This window comes from Melopsittacus undulatus, chromosome 1 (genome assembly GCF_012275295.1).
Source record: "Melopsittacus undulatus isolate bMelUnd1 chromosome 1, bMelUnd1.mat.Z, whole genome shotgun sequence".
NCBI lineage: Eukaryota > Metazoa > Chordata > Aves > Psittaciformes > Psittaculidae > Melopsittacus > Melopsittacus undulatus.
Genome location: NC_047527.1, coordinates 145,491,382 through 145,513,898, shown reverse-complemented (window position 1 = coordinate 145,513,898; position 22,517 = coordinate 145,491,382). Strand labels below are relative to the sequence as shown.

At 42.1% G+C, this 22,517-nt stretch overlaps 3 protein-coding genes across 4 annotated transcripts; 2 read left to right on the top strand and 1 right to left on the bottom strand.

Moving 5' to 3' along the window:
* Nucleotides 1-1,814: 1,814 nt before the first annotated feature.
* MRPL32 (mitochondrial ribosomal protein L32) lies at nt 1,815-3,933 on the bottom strand. The gene is made up of 3 exons (XM_005146970.3): nt 3,779-3,933; nt 3,356-3,537; nt 1,815-2,452 (listed from the first exon to the last, which is right to left on the bottom strand). Exons 1-3 carry the CDS (start codon nt 3,900-3,902, stop codon nt 2,198-2,200), a joined length of 561 nt encoding a protein of 186 aa, XP_005147027.2. The 5' UTR covers nt 3,903-3,933; the 3' UTR covers nt 1,815-2,197.
* A 220-nt stretch (nt 3,934-4,153) lies between these two features.
* Nucleotides 4,154-11,405, top strand: PSMA2 (proteasome 20S subunit alpha 2). Its single transcript, XM_034065234.1, has 8 exons — nt 4,154-4,249; nt 6,193-6,269; nt 6,876-7,008; nt 7,417-7,539; nt 8,061-8,142; nt 9,231-9,304; nt 9,754-9,811; nt 9,894-11,405. The coding sequence occupies exons 1-8, from the start codon at nt 4,209-4,211 to the stop codon at nt 10,008-10,010; spliced, it is 705 nt and encodes a 234-aa protein (XP_033921125.1). The 5' UTR covers nt 4,154-4,208; the 3' UTR covers nt 10,011-11,405.
* Nucleotides 11,406-14,572: 3,167 nt separating this feature from the next.
* Nucleotides 14,573-18,072, top strand: C1H7orf25 (chromosome 1 C7orf25 homolog). 2 transcript variants are annotated; one of them, XM_034062948.1, is made up of 2 exons: nt 14,573-14,665; nt 16,517-18,072. In XM_034062948.1, exon 2 carries the CDS (start codon nt 16,533-16,535, stop codon nt 17,799-17,801), a length of 1,269 nt encoding a protein of 422 aa, XP_033918839.1. In that variant the 5' UTR covers nt 14,573-14,665; nt 16,517-16,532; the 3' UTR covers nt 17,802-18,072. The 2 variants fall into 2 exon arrangements, with proteins under 2 accessions (XP_033918839.1, XP_033918843.1); XM_034062952.1 differs by lacking the exon at nt 14,573-14,665 and adding an exon at nt 14,789-14,869.
* The last annotated feature ends 4,445 nt before the right edge of the window (nt 18,073-22,517 follow it).

The window sequence follows — 22,517 nt, the reverse complement described above, 5'->3', positions numbered from 1 at the left end:
ATGAATTCTAACGTCATCATGACCTGCCAAGTATCTTAAAGCATCTCAGTGTTGACACAACCTAACTTCCCTCATATGTCAGAAGAAGCCTATTTGTAAAGAATATTGTAGAATTCAGTTAACTAATGCAATATATAGACGGTTGTAATTATTACTCCATTAGCAGAATCCACATGCTCTCTCTCATGTTAAAATAGTTTTGGGTATGTGTTTAAGTAAGACCACTGTGTTTCTGAGGAATGAACCCATGACTCTCAACATCCCAGGCTAATTTAGCTTATTTCTCAACAGAGCCTTTGTTAAAAACAGGAACATGAAAAAAGCAAGTAAGGTGTAACTGATCCTATAATATGTGGACAAAGAAACAAAAAAAACCCCCACGTTTCCCTAACGTGTATATAAATATATATATATATGTCTTTTATTTGGGACAAGGAAAATATCTATACCTATCTTATTGTTTGGCTAATCTCACCTCAAATATGTTTGTTTCATTCCATGCAGCTCTGTCAAAAATAAGCCTTCACTCTGCATCCTGCTTGACACCTTTTATTGGCTTCAGTTCTAAATAAGTGAAAAACAAATATGACTGTAATAAATCCTGTTTGGACAAGTTGAAAAGAACTTATGTTGTTTGCTTGGATACTGTCAACTAAATGGCATCAATTTACACATATCAGTTTTCATTATTCCCTTAGACTATGGAGGAAATGTGACATCTCCACTAACATCTGTTCCTAACTGTTATGTTTCAGAATACGGAATTCAGAGTGAGGAAAGCAGAAGTGAGGCGTTACAGCATACACAGGCCCATTCCTTAACCAGGCGTAATTGGCTCAGCCACCTAAAAATGAAGGCTAATCCGGAAAGCATGGTGCCCCCACTTTCATATTCCTACCATCCACACTGTCACTTTTCCAACCCCGACACAAATCAAGCTACAGGGAGGTAACCACAAAAAAAAATCAAGCCTGTAAAAGGCAGGGAACACCTCTGTCAACACAGCTTCCCAGACGATGACAACACAGGAGCAGTTACACTCAAACATCAAGGAAACACAGGAGCAACCTAGACAGGGCTGGTTCGGGCTTGCATTTTGTGGCAGCAAATGGCTATTAGACTGGCTGAGTCATAATATCAGACATTACGGTTTGTATATCAGAAGGCCAACCTAAAACTGAAAACAGTCTTAACCTTAAATGCCACGGTGCTAGTGTGCGGGTAAAATCGAAGTGAAACTCCACAGCGAGGTGCTATAACTCCACCACCACCGAGTTCCAGTGGACAGCAGAGGGCAGAGCTGCCCCGCTCTGCAGAAAACTCAAGACCTTAAAAGCACCTCTGTTCTTTGCGCTTTTCCAAGCGCCCATTCAGCACAGACTAGTTAAAGGCAAAGGCTGCAGAAGACTCGGTTCTGACCCATGCCAGATGTACAGATTCCCAGTTTTTGCATTTCAATCCGTTATTTCTCTCAAGAAATTAAGTGCACTTTGAAGGATAAAAAAAGGCTTTCCATGTCCCTTCAAGACAGAAAATTACTTTGTATACTGATAGCAAGAAACAACCTTCAGTCTTGTACAGACAAAATGCAACTACTACATGGCAACCATTTTTTTGCCCAAAACCAGGAATACCACCACATTATCTCAAACAGCAGCACTGTGGAGAGATGCAGGCAGATTCTGTAAGAGCCATGGAAATAACCAGATTACTGTATCTTTCCTTGTAAATATGCTTTCTATCTAACCAACACTGGGTTTGAATTTATTTCTCCTCCCCCTCCAAAAGAGCAGCAGCCAAAATGAGAAAGCAGATTTCCCTGGGAAACTCCACATATTTTATTTTACATCTGTGAATGTTTTATGTTCGTTAAAAACTGGTTATTTACAAAACCAGCATAGAACATTAGCATACAAATTACTTGGTGTACCGCACTCAGATGTCCAAACTCAAGGCAGATCCTGATCTCTCTTTAACTGTTGACTGTTACGATGCATCACTGAGAAGCATTTTCCACTGCATGCTCTAGAAACAACATCTGACTGCAAAATCGTACAGCACGATGTATGCACATATGCCACAAGAAGCCCATAGGTTCTCTTATTGACATTAAGTGAACAAAATGAAGAAAACATTCTTGAAAATCATGATCTTTCTGGCTGTAGTAACTGCTTTTGTTAGCGTCAGTTCCTTAGCATCAATTTTGAGGAAACCAAGATGGGCGCTTCCTGGCTCTTTCAATGATCCTCTTGCCTGCATCTTTTTCTGTGGGCTTTTCTCCATCATACAGGATGACAGTCTCTACAGTTGGAGCATTAAATGGCCCTCCTTCCTGTTTATACATTTCCTTTCGAATCAGTCGAGTTTCTGCTTTGACCTTTGCATAACAATAGCCACAAAGGACGTGTTTCTGTTTCAAGTTTCCACACTCAGGACAAATGTCTATGTTCGTCTGAAAAAAAGACATTGGAAAAGAGGAAATTTTGTAATTTGGATAACAGCAACAAAAGAAATGGGACACAATCATAATTACTCAGAAAGTTAAATGAAAAATATCAGAGAAATAAAATTGCCTTTTCAAAATTTATTCTTCTATGGAAAGTATTTTTTCTGCAATGTATTGCTATGTCAAATGCTTACTACTAAAAAAGGCTTATGAAGTCAACACATAAATCATTATGCCTAGTGATGTCTGGAAGACTAAAGACCTATCGACTCAATTAGATGCACAGGAACCTTTTCCATTTATACTAGCTGGTTAGCTTAAAAATCATATTTTGTTGGCTTGGACCTGAACTATCACCGTTTATTTAGCCACTACTGCCCACACACAAAATGACCTACTAAAAAGTATTTTGCAGATTATAATATCTTTTAAGCAAAAAAAGTCTTTTGATGGACTGTGGTGATAGGACAAGGAGTAATGGGTTTAAACTTCAACAGAGGAAGTACAGGCTAGATACAAGGAAGTTCATCCCTGTGAGGGTGCTGAGGCACTGGCACAGGGTGCCCAGAGAAGCTGTGGCTGCCCCATCCCTGGCAGTGTTCAAGGCCAGGTTGGATGAGGCTTGGAGCAACCTGGTCTGGTGGAAGGTGTCCCTGCCCGTGGCAGGGGGTTGGAACTGGATGAGCTTTAATGTCCCTTCCAACCTGAACTACTCTGTGATTCTATAATTCTATTAAATAAACAAATTCCAGAACACTTTTCCTGTCAATATCAACCACTACAATGGCTCTCTAAAACAGGAGAAATGAAAAATAACTGCTGTAAATCTTACTCCAACATGCTTGTTTGCCATTAACAGAACTAACTTCAGTGAATAAGTTGGCCAGCCTATGGAAATCTGGTGATTACCTTGACTTTTATAAGCTTATTGGGGTTTCTTCGCCTGCAGCGGTTCACTTCTATGGTACGCCTTTTCTTCGGCGCTGCCATCCACAAGATGCTGTCCAACAGGCTCGGCGCCTCATTACTTTCATTGGTGTCATGTACTGGCTGTGGAAGGAAAGCCGGGGCCTGGACAGCTAGTGCTGGTCCTGAAAGAAAACGGAAAGGTAACTCTTTACAGCTAAGCCCCACTTTACCGTACAGCCGAGGAAACACAACACGGATGCTATTGACACCCCCAAAGCGGTTAGAGCGGCCAGCAGCGTATCCCGCCCTGTTCCCTCAGCGTCCGCAGGGCTCCGCGCTCTCCTCATCCAGCCTTCCTCTCCCTCAACCATTCAGCACTAGGAACAAACCCCGATTCCGCCCTCTCCTTCAGCCAGCACTTACCCCAAGGCGGGCTCTGTCCCCCAGAGACACCCGGCAGGAGTCCGCCCTGCAGCCGCTGCCAGCAGCGCTGAAGCAGACCGCGAAGCTGCGGCAGTGGGGGGAACACCAACACCAAAGCCGCCATCTCCCCACACGGCTCCGCCGGGCCCTGCAAGGCGGGGAGGGCGGAGGGGCCGAGCGCTCCTGCCGCTGAGCCCTCTGGGAAATCGAGTGCGCTGAGCCCTGCAGGGCGCCACAGGCCAAGGCTGGAGGACTTCAAATCCCAGCATGCCACGCGGCGCAACCCTTCGCCAATCGCGTACTTCGCTGCTCGGGGGCTACTTCCCGGTATGCTCCGCTATTAGCCAATCAGCGCGCTAGTTGTGTCCTCGTGCAGGAAGCGGGAGGAGCGCCTGCGCTTTGTGAGGGGAGTGGAGGGGTCGGCTCCAACATGGCGGAGCGCGGGTACAGCTTCTCCCTCACCACGTTCAGGTACTCGGAGGGACAGGGCTGCGGGCCCGGGTTCTGGGCGGGCAGGCTGGTGTGAGAGTGGGAGGAGGGCCCGCAGCCTGCGCGGAGCGGCTCTCCGGCGGTGGGGCAAGACGGAGTGGGGAGTTTGCAGAGTCATCGGGTCCGCGGAGCCGGGCCTGCGAGAGCTGCGAGCGGCGGTGGCTGCAGCCCGGCGGCCGTGGGGAAGGCGGTGGGTTTCAGGCGACTTTGTGTTCTCCTGCGTGGGTGCACAGCTGCTGTGAGCTGAGCGGCTGCAGGTGCAGCAGGGAGAGGGGCGAGCGCTCAGGTGGGAGCTCCGCTTCCCACTCGAGCTCTGTCGCTGACTTCAGGCCCAAGTGCTTGTATCATTTGTCGGTGCTGTGAGTCGGAGTCACTGTGGGGCCAACCTGAGTTCTGTCTGGTCGTTGGTAGTGCCTTACAGGAGTGCTTGGTGGAGCGGCTTAGCGCACTTGGGGTCCCCACGCACACGCTTTAGGCAGGCAGTAGTAGTTGTGTAATTTCGAGCTAATTGGAGATGCGGGTGATACCTGAGATACGGTATAGTGAGAGGTTGTTTCAGAACAAACTTTGCAGATGTGGGAATGAAAGAAGCTCTCAGATGAGTTTAAATAGTTTATGTCCCTTCCGGTTGCACACTGCAGGCAGTGTACTCTTTGCAGTTTGTGTTGTGCATAGCCTAGATGTGGGACGATTGCAGGCACAGAATAAATATGCTGTTGGAGTGGTATCTATTAAAGTGATGCTCTAATTTGTACACTTTAATTAAGAGAAAAGGAAATTACTCCTTTTTTAATGAAGCTGTTATGTAGAATTATATATATGAAAGGGAAAACTGAATGCAGGAATCTTTGTGCTGCTTTTGATAAAGTGCGCCCTTAATCTCAGGGGAGTGTAAAGCTGTAATTGCAAAGCAGGTTACTAAGGGCTTGTTGCAGTAAAGTAAATGAAACAGTTCACAATTTAAAATGAGGAGAAGAATTTTCTTAATAGGTGGATGCAGCCAAACATGCCTGCTTTACCTAAGTGAAAGCGAATGCTTTAGTACCTACTGGAAATGGTTTCTTAAGGGGGTATAACTTTACTGTACAGAAGTTTCTTGTGCTGAGAATTATGTATTTTAATTTGTACTTACTTTTAAAACATTTTGCTGTTAGTCTGTATGTTTTAATTGCTGGCATAGGAAACTGTTGTTCGGGTTTGTTAGCATTTTGTAATGGAGAAGCTAGAATTATTAATTTGTTACCTTTATACCCTGTTATACAGTGTATAACTGACTACGCTAACTGATTATTGCTTGCTTTGTTGGGTGGGTTTTTTTTGTAACTCTTAAGTCAGATAATTTTCTGTTTTATTTGTGCATCTATTAAACCAGCAGCATCTGAAATACAGCCCAGAGAATAGATTCCACTTGCAGAATCACTTGTCCAGTGGGACTTACTTTGTGCTGTCCCTTTTCCTTGGGGTGTAGAATGCTAGCCTGACACCTGCTGCTGTGCTCTGATGATTCTACATCCATTACCAGAAAGACATGGATCACTAAAATGCAGGAATACCTGGGGATGGAATGGGAGCTGTTTCTGTCTTGTGCTGTTGACCTGATGCCTGCTTGTCAGTCAAAAGGAGTGGCTGTGTCTTGCTTGTGTTTTGCTTGTACCTTTCAGCAGTGAACATAAGTGTATTAAACTTTTACAAATCAGATGTATAATGCCACTTCAGTAGAAACTCATGACACTCCAAAGATTTTTCCCACTGAGTGGAAAACTTGTTTAAAATGGTATAAAACTGGAGAATTGACTTATTCTCCTTCAACCTGCATACCAGTCACTGCTCCCTATCAGAGACATTTCACAAATCAAGACTTTTGTAGCAAAGGTTTGAGCATATCAGAATTCAGTTAGGCCTTACTTTTGTATTTTCCTTTGTAGTCCTTCTGGAAAGCTTGTTCAGATTGAATATGCTTTGGCTGCAGTGGCTGCAGGAGCTCCATCAGTTGGCATTAAAGGTATGTTTAGAAAAATAACTGATTCAGTGAAGAATTAAGGATTTGTAAGTGCTACTGGAAACAATTAAAGTACTTTGGCCTACATACTGGGCCTTTTTCATCTTGTGTATTACATACTTTGTTTTTCTTTCAGGGGATTTTCATATGTTCTGGTGGGTTTAATATTTCATATGCTTTTTTCTGCAACTCAGTTATTTTTTCTAAAGAGGGAAGGGAGCACAGAGCTTCATGCTGGAAGAAGAAAATTGCTTGGGTGATTTTGGAGACACTCAGCTGGTAGAAGCAGACATCTGTTTGTTTGGGTGTCTCTTAATTAAGCAAGCTGTGTGTCCACAGTATTTAAATATCACAAAATTATTTGAGCTGCTCAATTATTAATGTTCTTTAGAATGGAATTATGGGAGCTGTAAGAGTATTTAAAATGAGAAATGATGCATTGAGTGGATTCATCAAAGTATCTCTGTTTAATGTGACTCTAAACTTGAAGGGGTTTTAAAAAAGGGAGGACTGAAATTCCTTACAATCCAATAAGCTTGTGAAGTCTTTTGATGGCTTTCAGTAATTTCACTTTAATATTAAAAACCCCAAAATCTTGTTTCTTTCTAGCTGCAAATGGAGTGGTGCTGGCAACTGAGAAGAAGCAGAAATCTATTCTTTATGATGAAAGGAGTGTCCACAAAGTAGAACCAATTACCAAACATATAGGTTTAGTGTACAGTGGTATGGGTCCAGATTACAGGTATGAAAAACTTTGGCTATTTAGATGCAGTTTCTTACAAGAAATGTAAGAAATGGAAACAAATAGCAATTAGCTGTTTATTTCTAAGTGCAGGACATAATATTATATTGTATTGCACTGTATCTGAAATTCACTTTAAGATTTTCTTAATATGTTCAATACCTTGTCAAATAATTCTCTAAAGAATGAGTATGGAACAAACAGTGGTGTACTTCAACCTTAGTTTCATTTTAAGTATTTCAGAGGTTACTCACTGTAAGGATAACCCATCACAGTCTGTGTTTTCTTACACTGGTATTATGGCAGATGTATAAACTCCTTAGCACAGTATTTATTATGAGTTTTCAGTTCTAGTTGTAAAAACTAGTTGGAATTTCTTTGACATACTGATTTTGTCTTTGTTTTTAGAGTACTTGTGCACAGAGCTCGGAAACTGGCCCAGCAATACTACTTGGTTTATCATGAGCCCATCCCAACAGCTCAGCTAGTACAGAGAATTGCTTCTGTGATGCAGGAATACACACAATCTGGGTATGTTTTATTTTTGAAGTCGCTTAGAAGTGTTTTGTTTAAATGTAAGGTACAAAGAACATTGTGACTGCCCCATCCCTGGCAGTGTTCAAGGCCAGGTTGGATGGGGCTTGGAGCAACCTGGCCTAGTGGAAGGTGTCCCTGCCTGTTGCATGGGATTGGAACTGGCTGAGCTTTAAGGCCCCTTCCAATCCAAACATTGTATGATTCTACGATAATAACAATTACCTGATAATGCAGGGTTTTTTTGTGTCAAAAAGGCAAATAGTTTTTCAGTAGAGAATGTCCACAGAAGGTGGGCCAGTAGGAGGAGCACTAACTGATAGTGAGATGGGGTCTTCTTGCAAATAAACATGTCAAACAAAGCAGCATACTTTTGGTTTTGTACTGGTGGTTGACTAGTCATTCTTGATCACAGCTCTGGGCTGGTGGGAAGGTTAACACATCCCAAATAACTCAGTGACCTTTGGTTTTCACTGAATAACTTTTGTATATCAGCTGTGGGTTTGTTTACTTTTTAGTGGTGTTCGTCCATTTGGTGTATCACTGCTAATATGTGGCTGGAATGAAGGGCGGCCCTATTTATTTCAGTCAGATCCATCTGTAAGTATCTTACATTTGTAAATCCTACTGCTTTTATAAAACATTTGAAACTTTATATGTGCTGTGATGAGAAGAAGAATGCAGAGCTAGAATAAACAGTCATTCAATAAAGGTCAGAATAAGCCATTTCAGTAGGTGCTTGTTGCAAGCCTGGATCGTTCTGTGCCTACATGTTCCTGTACTGCTTGAGCAGCTGCTTTTGAGGGAGATGAGCTTTTCGTGCATTCCCACCTAGTTCATAGTGTCAGCAAAAGCAGCATTCTGCAGCAGGTACCAGTAAGAAAAAAAGGGAATAATTGACTAGTAATGCTGCCCAAATAGTTGTTCCCGCAACTGCATGGAAGTTACACCAGAATCTGTTGTATTTTGGAATGTAATGTGCGTGCTTTAATATTTAATGATGGTGGTTAATTTAAGTGAGTTTATTTCCTGTGTTTGCACTGCACTTCTGAAAAACTGCCTTTTGGTGCATGTGTGAGTTACAAGGCTTTACATCAAACTAAAACTTAGTCACTAGTGATTGTTGATGAGCTTCAGAAATTTGAATACTGCTTGATGCTCAAATGTAAAAGGCAAACTGCAGATGCATTGTGTAAGGCAGCTTGATTGAGCCATAGAACTGCTGAGGGTCTTCATGCCAGAGGAGAGAATAATGATGGCTAAATAACCTGTTTAGTAGCTGAGATAAATCAGATGGCTGATTTGCAACGAGTTGCTTACATTACTTGAACAGTAAGAATATATGGAGTGAATCTCAGGAAATATGTGACTGTATTCAGTCTCAAAGGCAAACATATTATCTCTGTTTTAGGAATCCCAAATAAAAACTATGCTAATGACTTACTAAATTCATCTTTCAAAGTAATGGGAGGCTAAAAATGAAGTGGGGCCCTATACAAATATTTTGTACATTTTCCCAGCATATGTTTCCATAAAGAATTAATTTGAATGGACTCCAGAATAGTCTGCTATATTCTCAGAATGTTTGCTATGCTTATAATGACTTCTGTACTTTTTACCAAGTAACTGAATATGTAATGTTCTGACTAAGGTACACGAAACAATTCAATAGACTGTTGCTTTTACAGGGAGCTTACTTTGCATGGAAAGCAACAGCAATGGGAAAAAATTATGTCAATGGGAAGACATTCCTTGAGAAAAGGTAATGTATGATACATGTCTGAAAGGATGCTGCCTGGTTTGTTCAGGTGCCATGTGACATATAAAGAGAGATAAAAAATTCACAGTTTTGTCAGAGCAAAGTTTTAAAGTACTTGAGATAGGCTTCCAGTTTACTTACTTACGCATGCGGAGGAAATTTGCTTTATTTAAAATCCAGCTTTTATGTTTACGGAGAACTATTTCAGTGCAATAAATGTTATATTGAACATATTTGCAGAAATACTCTTCTATACAGAGTCAATAATAAAAGTAGTGGGTTTTTTTTTACAAGTAATAACTTTGGCTATTAATAATCACAGTGCTTACAAATAATATTTTTATGAGAAACAGGAAGATTTTAGCAGTGTTCGTGGTTTTAGAGACTCCAGGATTATTAGGATGTGGCAAGATCTTTGTTCCATGCTGAAATACACAAACTTCTGCTTACAGATACAATGAAGATTTGGAGCTTGAAGATGCCATTCATACAGCTATCTTAACACTAAAGGTTAGCAAAAGATTTAAGAAATGAGTTTGTTACTGTTATGGCATCATTGGTGTGATTCACTGAACTGTATTTTCTTTAATAGGAGAGCTTTGAAGGGCAGATGACAGAAGACAACATTGAAGTTGGCATCTGTAATGAAGCAGGTTTTAGGAGGCTTACTCCAACTGAGGTTAAGGACTACTTGGCTGCAATAGCCTAGTAGGAACCGAGCCAGACTGTGTGATTCACACAAAGGTCTTTTTAATTTTGGCTACTTAAATGTTTTTGTTTGCAGTTTTTGCATACTTATTTCTACATGGTTCGTCTGAGAGATTTTTTAAATATCATGGGTGCAAAGGCAACAATCCTAATGTTGTAATACATGGAATCTTATTACAGGTAATTCTTTCCCTTGATACATGGAATCTTTGTACACAAAACACTGTACAAAATGTAAAGTTACAATGACCGCTCAAAAAAGGCTAAAGAATAAAATTTGAAGGTCACTGTTTTGGGGGCAGATGTCTGTGTGTCTTTTTAATCATAGCTTTTTATCTGCATAAAGCTGAGTTTTCAGTATCTTTACTGTTAAGGAAACAGAATTTTCCACATCCAGCCACAATGAACTCATGTGAGGCCTTCTTTTAAAGAGTTTAAATTTTGAGTGGACAGGGTGATGTTTTTTTTTCACCTTGGAGTATTGTGTAATATTAAGTTACGTCCAGAAATGGTTTTTATCTGGTGTAACAGATCATGTACTTTCACAAATAGCCTGATCAGTCTTCCATTTCAGGTGTAAATTGTGATCTACCTGAGCATCTCTGGTCTTGACCCTCTTGGTCTTTGTGTCTCAAGAACTTATTTTCTATTACTTGGGTCGTAGCCCTAGAAACTGCACTTTTTCAACCCTGAAATACTTTTAGAAGTAATAGAAGTGATAACCCTTACTGAAAGCTAAATGCATCAATAACAATCAACAAGAGTTGCAAAGCAAAGTGAGAATATGTAATTACTTTATCCCTTGAATTCTGCTAAAGTATTTTCCAACTTGCAAGATAACTCTAAAGGTGCAGTAATGAAAAGATCACTTAGTTTATGCATCACAACTTTTACAGGTGCAGAACTAGATGCTTGAATATTACTGTGTTAAGTGTATGTATCAGTGCATTTGTTACATGTGTAGAGCTGTTCAGGTTATATAGAAACACAAAACTTACTGCAGAAGAAACAGGATAAAATATATGTATTTTTTTCAGCAGAAATCATTTGGTCTGCAGTCATTTAAGTTACTCTGTGCAGATTTTGTTTGGTTTTAAGCAGTCTGATTGTTAAAATGTCAATAATGAACTGGCAGCAAGAGTTTGTATGTAAGGCTAAGAACGTATGGAAGCAGCCTAACAGGATACATCTTAGCCAGACATAACTGATGAAGAAAATACAAAGTATGAGTTAGTCTGCAGAAAGTAGTGTGTAGCTCATTGATTTGTTCTTTCCAATGTCTGTTGTCTGATGTTTTATGTTGTCATTAGGTGAATAAGAATTTCTGAAGCATGCCATAACTGAAGTTCTATTTCCTAATGTCAGAAATAAAAGCTGTGTCCAAACGGTTCACTAAGACTTACTCCAGATCACTTCTTGAGTATTTCACTCTGAAAACAATTCCATGCTCTGATTCCTCTTGTAGAGGAAATGTACAGCTAGGAACCAAAACTGGAGAGTTAATATTGCTACATCTTCAATTTGGAATATTTATGTACACTCATTTTTTGAATGCTATATAAATATTATAAGGTGTTTTCTATATAAAAAATGCAGGTAGATATTACAGAAAATGGTTAGCATGAATTGCAGTAGCTTAGTTGCCTCCTCTACTAGATTAACAAAAGAACATCCTATGAAGTGTAGTTGAAACCAAAGCAAGTTTCAAATAAATCATGCTATCTTCTTTCCAAAATGGTAACAGTGGGACAAACAAAATGTTTCAAGGTTTGAGGGATGGGGGTAATAATTGAACGGAATTGTGTAGAATTTTACTAATTTTATAGGTGTGAAGTGGAAACCAGTATCATCCCTCTTCCTGTAGGTTAATAATTCAAATGTAGTAACTGTTCCTATGCACAGTATGAAAACCATTGTGCTCTGAGCAAGGAAAGTGGTGTCCTTCAGACGCCTGACATGTGGTATAGATGTTGAGAGGGGTTTTGCCCACTGCTCCCTACCCTGTTAGGACAGACAACCATTACCACACAGAGTAGTTTACTGAGGTGTGTATTTCAGAAGTGTTACTGGCTTTACTTCATGTTGTTACAGATCAACATTGTAAATGGTGGCAGCATGAAGTTAGTATGTTTGACATATTCTGAATGTACCAGGTTGCCTCAGTCAATGCTTTTTCAGGAATGTAAACTGTTTGAAGTGGTAAAACAATGTGTAGTTTGATTATCATTATGTGGTGGCATGTTTTCTTTTGAGAACAAGCAGAAGTGTGCTTTGGGAAAGATGAGAATGCTATGACTGGGCTTTTGTAGAACCATTTATTAGTACTTGTCATAAAAAGAGACCAGAAACCTTCAAAACACTGATCAGTTGTAACTTTGAGAGTGCTGTCCTGAGCTATGTCCTGAGAGAGTCCCCTGAGCTATGATCCCAGAGTCGCAGTTGTCATTTCTGTGGTAGGATTTGTTTTGTGTGATTTGTTTTGTCAGAAATGGGACAGGTAGGTCTTATGTGGTCTGTTGTCAGTGTATTCATTTTGATGAGCCACCAAACAGAGCTGAGCTGGTGTTTTTACACCATTAAGAACTGAGCCCCAGAGCTCCCTGATAATACTTAAGACCTGCAGAGAATTAGAGCTTTGTGGGACTTGGTGTAATTTGGAAAGAATATGCATAATATATTGAGTTCAGGTTTTATTTATTGTATTAATAATTTCCTTCGTGGTGGGTGTACAGACCGTGGTATTACACTGTTCTCTGGGGCAGGTGGTGTGATCTGGATTGTGGGGTTTGCTTTTTTGACTTGATTTAAGGAATGTCTCAAGAACTCGCCAACAAAGTTTAACTTGACAAGCAGGTAGTCTAGTGTGGTGCTGGGAGACATGGAGGATAGCTCCTCCTAGCGTGTCTCTGCCGAAGTGCTAAACAAGCCATCCATGTATAGTCACTAATCATACATATTCATTACGTACATGCATATTCATGAGGTTACTTACGTATTACATCATTTCTGTAGACAGTTTCTTCCGCATGCTCACACAAATGTGGTAGTGGGCTTTGGGGGTCATTTACTTCTTCCAACAATCTTCATCACTTGGCCATTCCTTGACCTTTCGTCCTGGCAGTCTTTGCAGCATGCACAGTAGGTAAATGCTTTCTCCAGCTTAACTGGTTTAGTAACACCACTGACATAATTGAATGATTTCTCCCCATCCTTCTATTTATCAGTTAACTCAGCTACAACTCATCCAGAATATCGGCTAGTTTAGATAATCTTCATCTATTTGTCCTGTTTTGCTTACAATTATTATTGTACAAGGTTATGGGGTTCTAGAACTACATCAACTACGGTCATTTACCTTTTACAAGGATTGATTACTAAACAGTGTTAAACTTGCTTACTTATAACAGGTTATATTTCAACCTGTTTTCTCTATTTCAATCTGCTTAATCCTACACTGAAGGAAATCACTCCCATACTGTCTAGAATAGTGATTAAATTTTATCTAGTATGTAAATAGACCTGTTAAACTGCAGGGAACTAATTTATGTCTTTTTCCATTCAAAATCCTTGGAATTTAAGGGAATAGTAAATTCGGATAATGTATTTCAGGGGTGAGATACAAACACAATGGAGCAGCAAATTATATGGGGGTTGTCATTTTCATAATGCAAGGTTTTTTGTGTGCTATATTAGCTTTGTTTATATTTTAACAAAAAACCAACTCGCTGCATGAAGTGGGACCAAGGGTACATGAAGTGGACAAATGCTGCTCATGTGTGAGGTGACAAATTAGAGGCTTGACTGTCTAAGCTAACCATGAAGTATGCTTCTGCTTTATCTTGTTCCTAATGCAGACATGTGAAAGAAGAGGAAGAGTAGTCACTTAAAGTAGGTAACGTTATTGATTTGCATATCATGGAAGATGATCAGCTCCAAGGAGCTTGGGGTTGTGAATTTCCCTTGGCTTAATTTAACTATTAGGCTCGGGATCTGACCATCACCAATTCATGAGGTGATGAATCTACTTTAAGTAGGTTTCAGTGTGATATACGATAAGGTGCAGTGAGCTCTTTACAACTTGTTTTGGCTTACTCTTGCTTTGCAGATGTTGTGAAATCATTTAGACAACTAAAAACCATCACTCACCGTAGGAGCCAGTGATCGGTAGGTGGAGAGAAGGCAAATCTCATGCTCGTTCAGAGCACTGCTGCAGCACGGAGAGAGGCTGGAGCCACGGCGGTGACTTCTGCTTTAAAGCAGCCGGCAGCTCGGGGCAGGCACGGAGGACCATTGCTCACATTTAGCACTAAATGGTTCAGTAAGGCTCGGCTTTGATAGTTTAGATTCAGCGACATGACCTGCACCGAGCCACGGTTGTTTCTTCCCCGCTGCACTTAAAGCCTCAAGGTTGACACGTCTCTGACCTCACGCAATGACTTCGCTCCTCAAACAAAGGCTTTCCAGGATAAAACGTGTATCTGTCAGAGGACGGCCGGCACGCCGGGAACCGGAGCCCAGCGCAGAGGGCCGGCAGCACGCCGAGGCGGATGCGGTGCCTGTCCCCGCCCGGCGGCCCGGGGGAGGTGCTGGGCCGGGCTGAGCCGCGCCACGCAGCCTCCTGCCGCTGCCCGGGGCGAGGGCTACTGCTGCCGGGCTGTGAGTACGGGCTATGGGGAGGGAGCGGGGCTCGGGCTTGCTGTGCACCGGTAGTCACCGGGGGGCAATGACACGAGTGCCGCCGCCCGCTCTGCCGGGGACGGGCTGTCTGCTGAGGGCAAAACGAGGGGCCGTGGCCCAGGCTTGCTGGGGTGAAGCGCTGAGGGCACGGTGCCCTCAGCCAACATGGCGCCGCCACCTCACGTAAGGGCGGAGGGCGGGAGAGGTGGTGGTTGTGGGCCCTCAGGGAAAGGACAAGGCCATGGCGGTGCCTCCGCGGCTGCTGAGGGCTTGGAGGGCCCCGAGGAGCGCCCTCAAATGGCGGCCGTGGGGATGGAGGGAAGTGTGTTCTCTCTGTGTGTGCATACGCGGTGAGGCGGCCGCGTCAGTGACAGTGCGCGTTTGTGAGGGGTTTGGGGTTTTTCCACCTCGTTTTAAGGGTAGGTCCGGTTCTGAGGCCGCCTCGCAGTTGTGCGGAGAGAGTAGTTGGGGTTTGGGCTGACACTGCCTGGAAAGGTGGGAGTAAGCTTCATCCCGATGCCTTTCCGTGTGTGTGGGAGCTGCTGTGGTGAGAAGTGCCAGAGTGGTAAATGTGGGGTTTTACCCACTGCTTGGTGTGTCAGAACAAACTTGTGATGGGGAGGGCTGGGTTCACTGGCCTCTAGCCCTGAAGGGAGTCAGGGGGGCAGGTTGGAAGACATTGGGCTTTTTGACAGGGAGAGTTTGGTGATGCTGGATTTTGGCTGGGCCAGAAGCAGTTAATTGTGGCTGTACTCGAGCTTGTGCATAACGTGAGGGTGATTTCCACTGCTTTCAGCCTGGCCCTGCAGTTGTGCTGGCACAGCCTAAAGCTGCCTTTTTCTTGCTCTTTAATGCCAGATTGCTTCAGCTTGCTGTTTAAGTAAGAATTATAGGAGCATGTGTTTATAGTTGGGAGTCAAATCAATTAATTTCACTATTTATAGTGGATATTTACTGCCTGCCATAAAAAAAGTCGTGTTGTTTGCTGTGATATTGAACCCTATGTCTTTTTAAAGCCAGCCTTAATTCAGTTAAATAACTGCTGTCATACTTGGGAGATGTACTGAAGTATTATGAATGTGAAGGAATAAACTTAAAGAGGTGCAGCATAGTAAATCTCTAGTAGAACTACAAGACATAGACATTTCTAGGTCTGGAATTATATATTAGGTCTAGCTCCTGAATTATAACTTGTAGCCTGTCTGTGTAATGCTGAAACTTTACCAGGAAGTGGTTAGGTATTCACTAAGTTAAGCACTGTAAGTTGGAAGCTGGAGAGGACAGAGCTGTGCAACTCATGACTGTGAAATACAATGGGCTTCCTCTGTGTGTTAAAATACTTACTGGGAGCCAGACTTGATGGGGTTTATATGTGTCTGTAAGCAGGGTGGGTGGCTTTTACATTTTAACAGTAACTGTGATGAAGAAGGAGGTTTGCATATGGTGGTAGCTGGAGTTCTCATTTTGCTCCGGATGGCAACTATTGCAAATGAGCTTTAAGTGAGTAACTCAGGGAAGGGCTTGCATGGGGCAGGAAATCCCACTAACTTGTGAGGTGGTGGTGGGGACAACTTGAATGCTGCTGTTCTCTCATGCTGAGACCTAAAATCATCTGAGGCTGTAGGCTGGATCCCCAAAGGCAAAGGAAAGGAGTTAAACTTTTTGGTGAGACTTGTGCTGAGGTTCCTGCTGCTTGTGCTTTACAGTACTGGTTGTTGCTGTGCTAAATCTACTACAAAGTTTCAGTGTATACTGTTGTAAAGATCTCTTTTGACTGTCTTTATCCTTGGCTATGTGATAACAGTCTTATCTTTTGCTTTAACTTGATAGGAATAATGTTTCCAACATGTCTGTGCAGTCACTGCTTTGTGAAAGAATTGCTGTTGCCGAAGACTTGATCAAGAGAGCAGAAGCCCTTTCCAGGTCCCAGAAAAGGAGAATAGAAGGTGGGGCAAAACTGTGCAGCAAACTGAAGGCTGAGCTAAACTTCTTACACAAGGTAGAAGCAGGGAAGGTGGCCATTAAAGAATCCCATCTGCAAAGTACAAACCTTACCCATCTCCAGGCCATTATTCAGTCAGCAGAGAACCTGGAGGATGTTGTCAGTGTCCTCCATGTGTTTACTTATGAGGACAGGTTTGGAGACAAGCAGACACTGGTGGTGGATGTTGTTGCAAACGGAGGTCACACATGGGTGAAGGCCATCGGCCGTAAGGCTGAGGCTCTGCATAACATCTGGCTGGGGAGAGGCCAGTATGGCGACAAAAGCATCATTGAGCAGGCAGAGGACTTCTTGCAAGCAAGCCACCAGCAGCCAGTGGAATACAGCAATCCCCACATAATCTTTGCCTTCTACAACAGCGTGTCCAGCCCTATGGCAGAGCGGCTCAAGGAGATGGGAGTATCTGTGCGAGGAGACATTGTAGCTGTGAACTCACTGGCAGAGCCACCCACAGAAAACCAGTACCTTAGCAGCAGTGAATCGGATGAAGAAGGCCCTGAGCTTCTACAGGTGACCAGAGTAGACCGAGAGAATTTAGTGGCCAGAGTTGCTTTTCCTACCCAGATTAAAGTAAACGTGTGCAATAGAGTTAACTTGGACATCACTACCTTAATAACCTACGTCTCTGCTCTGAGCTATGGTGGCTGCAACTTCATCTTCAAAGAGAAAGTGCTAACAGAGCAAGCAGCTCAGGAAAGGAGGGAGAGAGTCCTGCCTCAGCTGGAGGAGTTCATGGAGGGGAAGGAGCTCTTTGCCTGTGAGTCTGCTGTCAGAGATTTTCAGTCCATCTTGGAAACACTGGGAGGACCTGGAGAGAAAGAACGAGCTGCAATGCTTGTGAAAAGAATCCAAGTGGTGCAAGATCAGCCATCTGACCGTGCCTTAGGACTAGTGGCTAGTTCAAAAATCAACAGCCGTTCTCTAACCATTTTTGGAACAGGAGACACTTTAAAAGCCATCACCATGACTGCAAATAGTGGTTTTGTGAGGGCAGCAGCTAACCAAGGTGTCAGGTTCAGTGTTTTTGTCCATCAGCCACGGGCATTGACAGAAAGCAAGGAATCTGCTGCCACACCTTTACCAAAGAGCTGCCCACCTGCTAATGGACTATAAGTCATTGAATGAGTCATTGGAATGCTGCAGGGGAGGCATTTGGAGAAACAAGAATTCTAGCAATACATTTTTGTGTGTGTCAGTGAAAGCAGAGACTGTAGCAGTGGAGGGCTCCTCAAGGAATCTGCGGTATCTTTACTCAGCCCTTGGGGGATATTTTGTTCAGCTGACCATTAATTTATTCGCTAAGGTAATAAGATTTCGGTGAAAATTGTTAACTGGTTTACAGTATATTGTATCCATCCCTATTAAAAAGTTCAGTTAAAGCACAGTTGTTGTGCCTTTGTCAGTTTTGTCCTCTTCAGGGAGATTAAATTCAGCACCTTAGATGGACTTCAGACTTGGCTTCTGTGGAACTTAAATCTTTCATTGATCTGACTGAACTGGTTGTTATTCAGGGGTACTTTGTGTACAGAATTATGCCTTTTTGGGTGTATGTTGTTTCATGAATTCATGACTAGTGTCTGCGAATAGAAACCAGCTTAAGTCTTCCTTTCCTGACAGGAACCTCTGTATGTGTACCATGTTAGACTGAATTGGGCAGTAGCTTTAAAATTCCCTTAAAAATCAGTTGAAATTGGAGTTTATTGGCACTAATATGTTGTGACTCTTGGGCCGAACTGGACATCCAGTGGTAACAGACCAAGGAGGCAAATCCACTTCCCTTTTATCTTGGCCTTTGCCAAATGCGAAGTCTTGCTGGGTGCTGAACTCAGCTTGAGGCTTTGAGATAGAATGCTCCTAAATTGGTCCAGCACCCAGGTGGGTTTTAATACTAATGAGCTCCCTGCTGAGGACTCATGATGAACTCAAATTCAACTTTGTTGTTTGAGGTTTACTTGAACCAAAGCCTCACTGAGGTCCTTCAGTGTTGGTGTGGCAGAGGAGGAGGTTTCTGGGGCATGTTGTTAAATGCTAGTTTGCTCTGTAGTAGGGAGAAGCTTTTTCACTGGTGTTTTTTGCTGGTTTTACTCAAAGTGTAGACTAAACAATTCCTTATTTGACTTTTTTTCTTTCCAGGAGAGAGTTGCATTTTGAGAAGTCTTTCTAATGTGTTTCTGTGTGCAGTAATGACAGGAGTTGCTGTTTGGTGAGAAATTGCATCAGGTTCCTAGCGGAAAATATTGAGATGCCAGAGTGAATTCTTGGTCCCAATCTATACATTTTATCAGGTCAGTGAACGAGATACTCACTGAATATTTTCCAGGCTGTTGTTCAATAAGATAACATTATTATACAGCTTATAATTCAGGCAAAGAACATTCCCTTGCCTCTTGCCACTACACTCTAAATTTCTTCCATTAGTATGGAGTAGCTGCAGTGCTGCCCTTAGCCAGAGTCTAAATGTGTTTCTGTCTCCAGTGCTCTGGTATACTCCAGCACTGGTGTAAAGATACTGCCATGCCAGCAAAGCCACTCTGCCTACCTCTTCCAACTGAGTAATCTTGACTCCAAGGAGCAATAGTGTACTTTTGTCAGTATGACTCTTGCTCTGACAGCACTATGCCTTTAGAGTAACCTGTTAGGAGTTGTCACCAGTATCCAAGTGCTGCAACTCCTAACAATGCAGAGGCCAGTCTGTTCTTTATTTGCACCTCATTTCTGCTGGTCACCGAGGTAGTTCATGGGGTTTAGTTAAGATGAGTGGAACTGGATTTTGTTGTTTGCTGCTTCAACATCCAATCTTCTACCTGCCAGTTTCACAGTTTTCCCTTGGTGAGTTGTTCTAACAAAACATGTAACATGTTCCTACAGTCTTAACACGGTGTAACGAAACCTCATGGGCAGGACATACACCCCACTGTATCCATTAATTTTCCTGGAAGTTCAGAAGGTAAAGGAGGACCAGAGCAATGAAATGACATAGATAACATGTTGGCTGTCTGTCTTAATGATTACAGTTCAGGCTTCATCAAACAGGATCTTAGGGAGACAATGCTTTATCATGGCATGATGGATTCACCAGAGCACGAACAGATGCTCACAAAATGTCCCAGTACTATAAAGAGCTGGAAGGAAAGGTGCCTTTTGTTTCTGCCTTGGGAGTTTTTACTCTGGACACACCTGTGATGTCTTTCCTCTGCATCAGGTGTGGGAGAAGAAAAAAGAACATAGTGTTTCAAAAGTGTTTCTGTTTGATACCAAAGTCTTAAAAGAAGGTACGTGTTACTATTCCTAGTGCATAATTTATAAACAACCTGATAGGGGGGTTCTTTTTGTTTGCAACTCAGAGCTTTAAAAGCTGGGGTCCCAATAAACAGCTTACTATATCTCACTGGTTAATCTGTTTTACAGTCTTACAGGATATACCCAAAGCTAAATGCATGGTAACAGTGCAGTTATGCATGGTAATTCATTATGACCTTTTAAGAACTAATCCTTTAAGTTACTTTTAATTTGCTTGCAACCTTCCTACCCTGCTGAGGGTTTGAATGAGTAAATGGGAGACAGCTGCTTCATTCCACTTCAGCTCTGTTTAAAAGCCTCTGTCTCTGGAGCCATCGTGTGGTGATTTTCTTCATTACCAGTCTTTTGCCCAACACGGTATTTGTTACTGAATCCATTTTTTTTCTTTTACCAGTTTACCAATCCAGGAATATAAAACGCTAGAAATTCTGTGTAATGTGTTTTAATTGTAGTATTTGGTGTCCTTTGCGTTGCCTTTGCGTTGCCTACTAGTGATCTCTATATATCAGCTGGTGTTCTGGCTTGGTGTGTTTAGATTGTACTTCATTTCACAGTCGGGGGATTAGATGTTGCACTTATTTATGATTTGAGAAATGAGTAATTAAAAGATACCAAATTATGTTTGAAATTAAGCTGATAACCATAGAAATCCAAGACTGCTCATCTTTTCTTCCTGTATCACATCACTGCTTTGTCTACACTATAGCGGGCACTCAAGGGTACAGAGATGTCTTACTTGCTGCTATGGATTTTGTTTGGGATTTTCAGTGTCCTTGGCAAAGGTGGATTCCTAAATTGTTTTATAGGATTAGTTCTTCTGACACTTTTAATTTACTCTATATTATCTCTGTATGGTACCACAGTCTCTGAGGGGAGCCAGCATCTCTCTTCTGTGCAGCACTCAGCCTGCTCTTTTTGCTCCAACAGTAAGAATGCCAAACCAGGAGTGCTGCAGTTGATGCCAGGCAGTGAAAAGTACTTGGATATTATATGAGAAATAAATAGGTAAGTTGTTAATACATTCATGTTTCTAATTTGCCTTCTACACTTTTGTGAAAGGCAAACTTATTTCTGGATACAGCTGTGTATGTCCTTTACTTACTGTTGTTCTGGCTGACGAGATTTGCAGCTCATTGGCTTTGCCATTGATCGTCACAGCTGCAAGCTGTGAAGATGCTCAGAGGTAGTTTTGGGTGTTGCAGCCACAGCTGTGTAGAAGTATTATTCTTTGGTAGCTTAATGGCTAAATAACGGGTTGTGTTTCAAACTTGTCCCCCTTACCTGATGATGCCTTCAGCAGACTTAAAGCAGTCTGCTGAAGTCATCTGGAGCCTGTCTGGAAATACTTCCACAACCCAGTTCCTAGGTCCTGAAAACTGAACATAAGCTTGGTCACATCAGTAATACACCAAAAAAACACAATCATCAGGTGTTTGAGAGAAGCTTGAGAAAAGACCTAGAAAAAAAATACATTAAAGTCTTTTTTTTTGTTCAAGTGAAGGTTTTACAATAATACAAAGCATGTAGTTGCAATGACATTCTTTATTTCAGGTTATTCCACAAGCAAAGCAGCACAGGCCACCTCTTAGCTAATTAACCTTGTACAGTAAGCATGAACTAGACAGGGCTCTTGACCTGAAGACTGTGGTTACAGTTTTTGTGCAAGCTGTAGTTTTAGGAACTGCTCCACCATCCAGCTTGCTGCAGGCACTGTCTGTGTGTTCTTGTGCAGAGAAACCAACTCTGTAGGTATGTGTGGCTGTTTCCTTTCCACCGAGATTTGATATGGTAGTTTATTCTAGAGTAAAAACAAAGAGAGTGAATGTAACACTACAACAGAACTGCTTGGAACTGTGACCGTGGTGCTGTGCACATTGTTCCCTATGGACACCATAGAAATTAAGATTGTTCCTACTGAAATTCTTGTAAAAAATAAACACACACACACTCGAGCCTTCATTGTTCAGAAGCTTCTGTCCATTTTACAGATCCTCACTTACAATGCCTTATATAGGACATTCCTCACTCAAAAAAAAATCTAACAAAAAACCAAAAACCCCAAAAGCCAAAATAACACAACCAATGACCCCAACCTAACCAAGAAGCCCAAAAGAATTAACAGTATCTGATAATGAGGCTGAGTGCATGATAAAGCAGCTCACTATGGATGAGAAATGCCACGGGGCACAGCAGTTTTGGCAGGTACCAAAATCAAGGGGCTAGAAGAGTAAGTAGCGTGAGTACTTGATACTGTCTTTTTGCTGAGGTTCATCGCATCCATTTCCTGAAGCATCTGAGGTCTCTACACTGCTCTAGGGGTAGCAGTAGTAAAGGTGATGGATTTCCCTGGGCTTGCTGTAAACTATAGTAGTGCTTCCTAGTTATGTTGGTGGTAGTAAGCTGGTTAATTCTGGGGGCTGCTTTCTGAAACCACACTAGACATGATGCTATAATTTGCAGTTTTCCTGGCACAGATATAGCCCTAAATGCTGATGAGGTAACATGTGGGAGAAACTTTTCAAAGGAAAT